The sequence below is a fragment of the Hippocampus zosterae genome, chromosome 13, assembly GCF_025434085.1.
Source record: "Hippocampus zosterae strain Florida chromosome 13, ASM2543408v3, whole genome shotgun sequence".
Lineage (NCBI taxonomy): Eukaryota > Metazoa > Chordata > Actinopteri > Syngnathiformes > Syngnathidae > Hippocampus > Hippocampus zosterae.
In genome coordinates this window covers 7,846,947-7,856,724 of record NC_067463.1, presented here as the reverse complement: position 1 = coordinate 7,856,724, position 9,778 = coordinate 7,846,947, and the positions used below count along the sequence as shown (strand labels likewise).

The window sequence follows — 9,778 nt, the reverse complement described above, 5'->3', positions numbered from 1 at the left end:
TGAGTCGGAAGAGTTTGATATTAAATTGTGAACTTTTATTTTGAAAGTCCATATCTAAATTATTTTGAAATGTACGGAGCTGTTCATACCCTTTAAGTTACAAGCGGAAGCGCGTGGACGTCAGTGTTGTGTTTCGCCTTAATTCCAGCAGCAACTTTTGGCGACACTAATTGCCTGTGGGATTTTTTGTTTGTTTGTTTGTTTGTTTGTTTGTTTTTGGGCGTTTCTTTCGTGCCGCTGTCGGATGAAGTGTGTGGCTAAACTTGGAGAAGTCGTCGTAGATTGATCTGACTCTATACTCGTAAGTGTTCTCTGCGTACGCCCCCAAACAACAACATGGCGTTTTTCAAGATGTTTGGAGTGAACGCCGTCTTTGTAACTCCTTAACTTGTCTTGAGGTGAGTGTTAGCTATGAACTATAACTGATTCGGCTGAACACCGCGCGAGCTTGCCCTTCACCTTCCCACCACACCCGCCGCCTGGCCTAGCCGATGCTAGCTCGCCGCTGTCGCCATGCCTTCATGTTCACGCCCGCGTTCTTGTCCCCTTTCTCAGTGGCATTATCTGACTTGAAACGCCGCCAAAACGGGAGCGGTCAGCGAGAAGGATCCCCCCGACTCGACCTCCAGATCGAGCGGCGTGAGGATGGAGTTGGCCGCGGTGAGTTGGCCGCTTGAAATCAACTGTCCAGACGTTATCCGCGAGGGTTTCGCGACCAATACCCGAATAGCATCAATTAGCGAATAGTAGAGGCCTCCCTGAAAATGCTTATAAAGTGGAGCCCCCGTTATTTGCAGGGCGAAAGAACAGGTTGGACAGCGAATAGTCAAAATCCCTGTGAGTTACATTGGAATGTGTGTGTGTGTGTGTGTGTGTGTGTGTGTGTGTATGTGGGGGGGGGGGTAAATAATTCTGAACAAATGCTGATAAATACACCATTTGTATTTTCCACAAAAAAATTGAGTGAAAACAATAAAGGAAAAAGAATTTGTGAGTATCTGTAGCCATGGGTGCCGAACCATGAGTATGCAATGTTTACACGAGTTACACCAAATTTAGCAGCCCTGAAAAGTTTTGTTTTCCTGTCTTCCGCTCTTGATAAACAATATACAGTGATGGCTCGACATTAGGACTGATCGATTAATCTATTGCAGTGAGTGGAGTATCACATGTCTGCCTATTGCGAGTAGGTGTGTTTTTCAGCAAATAGCTTTCGTTCTTTGGTCATGGATTTTTATGATAAAAATCTTGATGAAGCAATTTCACATATTGTAACTGCAAGAGTTGACTTCCCTTGTACCTGAGACCAAAACAAGACGGTACGTTTCACAAGCTGCTTAACTTTTAATCATTGAATGAGGAGACCACAGTCAATATAAAGTTATGGTGTCGTTTAAAACAAGCTACTGTGTCACAGTACTGGTTAACGTTTAGGGACAACTTGGGATCATTTGTTTCAGGGCCTAAATGTGTCATAAACACCATAAAAGGACCGTGGCATCCTGAGGATGGACAAAATTATTATTAATATATAAGATAACTATTATTTTTGCATCAATGTACTTTTTTTGTTTGTGGCCTAAAAACACCCAATACTGTACAATCGTATACATAATGTTTTTGTAATTTTTTTCGTAGCCAAATAATTTCTCACTACAGTGCAAAATTATTGTAAATATGCTTAAAGAATTGAAAGTTTTTGATTGGACTGGATTTTCTGTCCGTTGGTCTGTTAAAAAAGGTTCCACTGTACAGGTTAATCATTTCATTTTATTCCATCATGTAATTGTTCTGCCAGTCCCTATATGATGCTGGCAAAGATACAGTAAATGAATCAAGATCTTTTTGTTTTAAGAACACATTTTCAGATCAATAAGGTGAAAGGGGATATTTTTGCATGCACACCTGATGATCTCTCACCGCATAGTGATGTGGCTGGGAATCAAATCCTCAGTGTCTACCGCCATTTTGCTAGACAAAGTGGCCGCTGAATGACGCCATGCACACATTTTACCGCCATGTAACACACAGCAGCATGCCATGACTCATGCAGTTTGACAAAGATGTGGTGCAGCAGCAAGGGGGTGGGCAGATGTGGAAGCATGTCTCCGCAAGATAAAGATAGAAGCCCGTGGAAAGCGTCGCCTGGATTATAAACCTCCGCTTTGGTGGCCAAACTAGGGGAGGGTGCACGGCGAGCCTGCCTTAGATTTTATTTATTTTATTTTTTTCGTGTGTGTGTCTTTCTGCGTCTGTGGCATCCAGTGATGCTTCATTCGCTGACATGCATTTCGCGACGGCGCCATCACTTCGTAGTGTGAGGTGAACCGAGCCAACATGCAGGAAAACCACCAGCCTTCTAGCCCAGGGTCAAGCAGCTTGTGGGGGAAGGTAGGATTTAGGAGCAGAACGCAGCATGTGAACTTTTTGGGGGTCGGTTATTGTACACAGTGTTGAAGGTTGCTCTTTACCTTCAGCACAATTAAGATTAAGATATCCTTTATTTGTCCCGCAATGGGGAAATTACAATCAGAATTCAGAAAGGAAAAACGCTGGGTATTAAATATGAAATATTAATATTTTAAAAAATTAGACTGTCCCTGAGGATTTACATTTTCATCTCCGCACCGAATAGTGTTCAACCGCTTAATTCTATGAATTTGTGTGTTCTTGTCTTTCAATCGTTGTGCATCACTTGTGTGTTGTTAACGTATTCCTGTCTGTCTTTATGCAGCACAGCCATCTACGTGTGTGCGTGTGTGTGTGTGTGTGCGTGCGCGCGCCACCGCTCTTGTCATCCCATTTTGTGTGACTGTGAGATAATGTGAATGCGTGCGAACACAAACTCGTTTTACACTTTTACCTTTTTGTTGCGTGAACGTGGACACGCGTGCAAGAAGCAGGCGTGCTCCGTGAACCCGTCTTTATTCACCACGAGAGAACGTTTCGACTAAACGGGGTCGTGACTCACTCACGTTTATATACGCTGATTTAATTAGGTCACTAAAATGTCACACCATTGTGGAACTGTTGTCATCATGATAGTTGTGTCCCCCCCCCTTTTTTTTTTGCATCCTCCCGTCTTTTCCCCTCTGTATGTGCTTTGTGTGTCCCTCTTTTCCTTTCTCCATCCCTCCATCCGTCCTTTTGTGTCCTCAGGCTCATCCAGCTCTCAAAGCCTTCATGTGCGGCTCCCTCAGCGGCACATGCTCCACACTGCTCTTCCAGCCTTTGGACCTGGTGAAGACACGGCTGCAGACCTTGCAGAACAAAGCCAGACCAGGGTATGTACAGTGCCCTCCATAAGTATTGGCACCCCTGGTTGAGATGTGTTTTTTAGCTTCCAATTATTTTATTTTTTTTCTAAATAATATGGGACCTTAATGGAAAAAAAGAGAAAAATCCAACCTTCAATACAAGTGCATTTATTCAGTGGGGAAAAAATCCCACATAAAGAAATAATTATTTGACATCAAATAATGTGTGTCACAATTATTAGCACCCCTGGTGTTAATATTTTGTACAACCCCCTTTTGCCAACAAAACAGCACCTAATCTTCTCCTATAATGTTTCACAAGATGGGAAAAGACAGAAAGAGGGATCTTCAGCCATTCCTCTTTGCAGAATCTCTCTAAATCATCCAGAGACCTGGGTCCTCTCCTCTGTACTCTCCTCTTCAGCTCACCCCACAGGTTCTCAATGGGGTTGAGGTCAGGGGACTGAGATGGCCATGGGAGGAGCTTGATTTTGTGTCTGGTGAACCATTTCTGTGTAGATTTGGCCATATGTTTAGGGTCATTGTCTTGCTGAAAGACCCAGTGACGACCCAGCTTCAGCTTTCGGGCAGAGGGCAACAGATTTTGATTTAAAATGTCCTGGTATTTCAAAGCATTCATGATGCCATGCACCCTAACAAGGTTCCCAGGGCCTTTGGAAGCGAAACAGCCCCACAGCATCACTGACCCACCCCCATACTTCACAGTGGGTATGAGGTGCTTTTCAGCATGCGCATCTTTCGTGGTACGCCAGACCCACTTAGAGTGTTTGTTGCCAAAAAGCTCAATCTTGGTCTCATCTGACCAAAGCACACGGTCCCAGTTGAAGCCCCAATACCGCTTGGCGAACTCCAGACGCTTGCGTTTATGATTGTGAGTGAGGAAAGGTTTTCTCCGTGCATGCCTCCCAAACAGCTTGTTGGCGTGTAGACAGCGCCTGATGGTTGATTTGGAGACTTTGTGACCCCAGGATGCTACCATTTGTTGTAATTCTGTAACAGTGAGCTTTGGAGATCTTTTGATTTCTCTTACCATCCTCCTCACTGTGCGTGGTGGCAAAATAAACTTGGCTCCTCGTCCAGGCTTGTTTACCACTGTTCCAGTTGTTTTGAACTTCTTAATTATTCCTCTCACAGTGGATATGGGCAGCTGCAGTTGAGTGGCAATCTTCTTGTAGCCTCTGCCTGACCTGTGAAGGTCGACGCACATCTGCCTCACTTGTATGCTGTGTTCCTTTGTCTTTCCCATGTTTAAGAGTGGATAAGAGAAATGGCCTCGGTGTCACGTCATATTTATACCCCAGGGAGACAGGAAGTGATGAATTACTAATTAAATGTTCCTACATACTCTGGTAAACTTTGTAAACTACTGTAGAAATGACAGAAATGCTTCAATTATATTTATTTCCTGGGAATTGTTAAGGGTGCCAATAATTGTGGAACAGGTGATTTGATGTCAAATAATTATTTCTTTATGTGGGATTTTTTCCCCACTGAATAAATGCACTTGTATTGAAGGTTGGATTTTTCTCTTTTTTTCCATTAAGGTCCCATATTATTTAGAAAAAAAATAAAATAATTGGAAGCTAAAAAACACATCTCAACCAGGGGTGCCAATAATTATGGAGGGCACTGTATGTGTACATACGTGAATGTGTTTGTGTTGTGTGGGAGCATTTATTCTCTGGCACACATTCCACATGCTCTCTTGGCACTCGCTGACAAGGGCACACATCGCTTGTAGGCTGTCACATCATCCACTAAGGATACAAAACGGTCCTTTCATGTTGCGGTAGCTGATGTGTGACCAATCCTCTTTGTATTGCCTCTTGCAGTTCACCAAAAGTGGGGATGTTGAGTGTTTTCGTCAACGTGATAAGGACAGAAAGTGTCTTCAGCCTGTGGAAAGGAGTTTCTCCAGTGAGTAACAAAGACAGCAAATTGCTTTGACTGTTTAGCCTCCTCTTCATTAGGTGGGACAGTTCGGTTCAGTTTGGCACATTGTAAAGAGTCCCCAAATATCTGGCCCCAACAGACCGCCCACTGTTCAGTGTTTCCTCTTCACAAATTACTGCAAGCACAATGCCAAGGCGTCAAGATATATTGTTTTGTTTAATTGCCAGTAATTGGTTGAATTCCAGGTTAGTATTTGGTGGTCTCATGCCATTTGCCGTCTGCAGCTGATGCAGCAATCCCACCTTCAGACCGAGAGGTGGAAATACATGCGGGCGTCAAAGTCCTAGAGATGGAAATCTATTTTATTGTCATTGCACATGTCACAAGTACACCACAACAAAATTCATTTTATGGTTTCAACCCATCCAAGAAACATAAAAAGACACTGCCCCCCAACAGAGGGAGGAAGGAGGGGAGGGAGCGAGGCGAGGCGGACTGACAGGTCAAGTAAGCAAACAATATTGCTTTTTCACAGGGTATGCAGCCAACCAAGTGAAACAAAAACGTTTTTTTTTAATCAATTTTAGTTTTCGTTATTTTGTCAGTTTTCGTTCACTTAAAATAACCTTGTTCAGGACCCTGTGAAGAACCTTTAAAAAATACAACTACTAAGAAGTTATTTTGAGCCTTAATGTTATAAATGTCTCCCTGGCAGTCTTTTGTCCGCTGCATCCCTGGTGTGGGCATCTACTTCAGCACCTTCTACTCGCTCAAGCAGCACTTCTTTCTGGACCGGGCGCCCAACGCCGGCGAGGCCGTGCTCCTGGGCGCTGGCGCCAGAGCGGTGGCCGGGGTTTGCATGTTACCGTTCACCGTCATCAAAACACGCTTTGAGGTAAAAAGTGAGACACCGCAAGGGATGACAGTTCTACAGTTTCATTGAAAAAGTACCGGTGATGAAATGACGCTTATCTGTCCCAGAGTGGATTTTACAGCTACGTGAGCGTAGCCGGAGCTCTAAGGAGCATGTACGAGACGGAGGGAGTGAGAGCGTTGTTTTCCGGCCTCACCGCCACGCTGCTGCGCGACGCCCCCTTCTCTGGGATCTATGTCATGTTTTACAGCCAGACCAAGAAGACGCTGCCACCAGGTCTGAATCAACACACTCTCCCAAGAAAACTACACCACGCTGCTATTAAAAAAAAAATCATTATTATTATTAATAGAGGTGACGTCGTCGGTCTACATGCCCCTGGTCAACTTCAGCTGCGGCGTAGTGGCGGGTGTCATGGCGTCGGTGGTCACGCAGCCAGCCGATGTGGTGAAGACGCACATTCAAGTCAGCCCGTCGCATTGGAGCACAGCGGACGCTATTCGCCACATCTATAAGGTTTGTGTCAAGACGGGCTAACACGCGTTAGTGATTTTTCAGGTCTTTAAAATGTGTGACATCCAACACATGGCAGCGGAAAAAAATGCCAAGTGTGTGCTTGATGACGTGTGGTGTGATCCAAAATAGTGTTTCCCAAACTTTATGGATCCACGGCCTCTATTTTACATTCGGAAAAACTCACAGCATACCACCAAACAAAGATGTCTTAAATACTGGATACGCCAGTTAATGATGGATTGGAAGAGGATTTAAATGTTCTGTCTGTCACTAGATGTTACTGGCATGAATGGATGAACACAGATACATGTTTTTTTAGCAAATAAATGATCATTTTCATCCCTTGACATTAGATAAATTAATGCGGCACACTGGTTTGGAATCACTGCGGTCGGTCAGGGCTTCTTAACCCAGCTTTTCCCCTACAAAAGTGGCCCGCGACCCATTCACATATGATGTTTGGTTCCAATGACGAAACATTTATTGATGTGTCAACGTTGACAGCCAACCAGATGTCCAACAGGCAAAGAATTCCTGAATTGAATCAAGCTTTGAGTCTCAAGTCAAGCTTATGACCACAAAAAAACAAGTAGCAATTAGATTTTATTTCAGAAATAGCGATTGAAAAAGCTTTGTCTTTGCGTGAGGTATTTCAACGTTTGATTTTTAAAAAACATTTTTTTAAATCCCTATCCATGCCTTTCAGTGAGGTTTCTTCAATTTATTGTGGACAAATAAATAACTGAGGTCTTTTTGCCACCCAGTGGCAGAAAGCTGAATTTCAACTGAGCATCTCCTTAACAGCAACAGCTCCGATGTATTAAATTGATGAAGCACGCACACGCAATTCATTCATTCATCTTCCGAGCCGCTTGATCCTCACTAGGGTCGCGGGGGGTGCTGGAGCCTATCCCAGCTGTCTTCGGGCAGTAGGCGGGGGACACCCTGAATCGGTTGCCAGCCAATCGCAGGGCACACAGAAACGAACAACCAGTCGCACTCACACTCACACCGAGGGACAATTTAGAGTGTTCAATCAGCCTGCCACGCATGTTTTTGGAATGTGGGAGGAAACCGGAGCACCCGGAGAAAACCCACGCAGACCCGGGGAGAACATGCAAACTCCACACAGGGAGGCCGGAGCTGGAATCGAACCCGGTACCTCTGCACTGTGAAGCCGACGTGCTAACCACTGGACTACCGGGCCGCCCGCACGCACACGCACGGATATGATATCTACACTTACAGTCATGAGTCTTCACCCCCAAACTAGATGTCTGTCTCCGTTGTATTTACACTTCCAACACAGCATTGAGTGTGTTTGAGCAAAGTTAGTGAGACATAACGTTGTTTTCCTTCTCAGAAACACGGCCTTGGCGGCTTTTTCCGCGGTGCCGTACCTCGGTCCCTCCGCCGCACACTGATGGCCGCCATGGCCTGGACTGTCTACGAACAGCTGATGGCTCGCATGGGCCTCAAGTCCTGAAGATGGCGGCGAGGCACACAAGAATTTTGTCAAGCCTGTAGCGTGAGAGCGATTGGGTGTAGTGTGAATGAGTGTGCGCGTGTGTTTCATGCGAAATTATTATAACTATTTGTGAAAATGTGTTCTACGATGTGCGGATGTGAGATTTTGAAGCAAAATCTTTGCGAAGTAGCAACACTGACCGGTTGAGTTGCACTGAATTGTGGCATATTTTTTGAGCTTGCATGCGATTGAACAGGGTTATTGACTCTCCAACAAACCTCCACCGATAAAACGGGTTTAGTTTTAGGCTCAGACAATCACAAATAACCACGCACATGCACAAAAAATTTGGCTAATTGCTCTCCTGCTCACAAGCCTGTTATAAAAGGTTACTCACACTATTTATTTATTCAAACATTTGCTATTTGACTCGGTCATTCTTAGTCAAGCGAGAAATCGCTCATTTCTCTTTCAAGACAAATTAGCAGATAAAATTTTTTGGGGGGGGATTTTTCGCTCATCAGCATTGCCTAAACAGTGTTTAATGAACTCCGAATTTAATTACAAAAAAAGGCAAGTTTGATATTTGTCTGGCATATTTCCTCAAATTGTGGCCGTGAAAATGAAAAGTATAGTATTGTCATTTTAATCTCAGTTTATAGTTGCCATTGTTCACACAGGGACACAAAATGTTTGTTCCGTAAAATTTCTGTTAGATGAATTAAAGTGCACACTCCTACCATATGTTGTCAATGAATTCCCCCGAGTGGTATCACCATTTAACGACATTTTGTTATGTAGAGATTAGCACTCTCGTATACTGACGTGATGGCTCCATCGAAAATAAACAAATGAAAATACCCCCCCCCCCCCCCCCCGCCACTATTTGCGGAAACATGCTAACCTTGACAAAACATGTTCTAAGCCTTCTGACCGTGAGCATAAATGAATTGCAGACAGTGACTAGTTTATAACAATTGAAGGCACTTTTCTCTTTTCTGTACATATTTCTATAGAGTTTGAATATATTGATATTTTGACATGTCCATGCAAAAACTGCCAAATATGCGTGTTGACAGTACATGTTTGTGCAGTTACTGATCACATGATCTTCTGGTAGCAACATGGCAGCTGACAAGTGTCTTAATGTTCCTTTGTGTGTGTGTGTGTTTCTAGAAGGATATCATGTCACAGTACACTGCTGTCTATGCGCGGTGACCATTTCATCATTATCGCACATATTTGGTATGTACAGTGTTGCTGCGAACACTGCCTGTCAGTTTTTATTGTAAATAAATACACATTTTCAATAAATTTATTTGAACTCTGTATCGTGTGTTTAATAAATCTAGTAGGACCCTCGAGTGCATTATTTGAGGAATAATTCCCATTAATGGGGGGTGGGAGGAAAGGTTGCCAACACCTGATGTAAACATGCCAATTGCCATCTTGAGCGTTTCATCCCATCGCCATTTTACATTGCCTCTATTCTTTCAGCAACATTCCACGCGGCGTCAATAGTCATTGTTCTGTCATGACCTCACTGATTCAGCACGTTGCTGCACGAATTGGTTTGTGGGAGTGGGTTTAGGCTGGAGCCATGATGTTATTCCCTAACTGACTGAAACAGGCGGATGTTTTATCATTTTGTTTCTGTATTGATAAGCAAAATAATTTATATAAAGTGGTGAGAATTATCTCACTCAAAAACGTATACATGTATAACATATGGCACGTGCGACACAGCGA

The 9,778-nt window shown here is 43.8% G+C and overlaps 1 protein-coding gene across 2 annotated transcripts; it reads left to right on the top strand.

Annotated features, from left to right (window-relative positions):
* The first annotated feature begins 80 nt into the window (after window positions 1–80).
* Window positions 81–9,358, top strand: LOC127613185 (mitochondrial glycine transporter B-like). 2 transcript variants are annotated; one of them, XM_052084126.1, is made up of 8 exons: window positions 81–398; window positions 556–660; window positions 3,160–3,284; window positions 5,111–5,195; window positions 5,887–6,066; window positions 6,153–6,321; window positions 6,398–6,561; window positions 7,925–9,358. In XM_052084126.1, exons 2-8 carry the CDS (start codon window positions 646–648, stop codon window positions 8,045–8,047), a joined length of 861 nt encoding a protein of 286 aa, XP_051940086.1. In that variant the 5' UTR covers window positions 81–398; window positions 556–645; the 3' UTR covers window positions 8,048–9,358. The 2 variants fall into 2 exon arrangements, with proteins under 2 accessions (XP_051940086.1, XP_051940085.1); XM_052084125.1 differs by lacking the exons at window positions 81–398; window positions 556–660 and adding an exon at window positions 1,558–2,391.
* The last annotated feature ends 420 nt before the right edge of the window (window positions 9,359–9,778 follow it).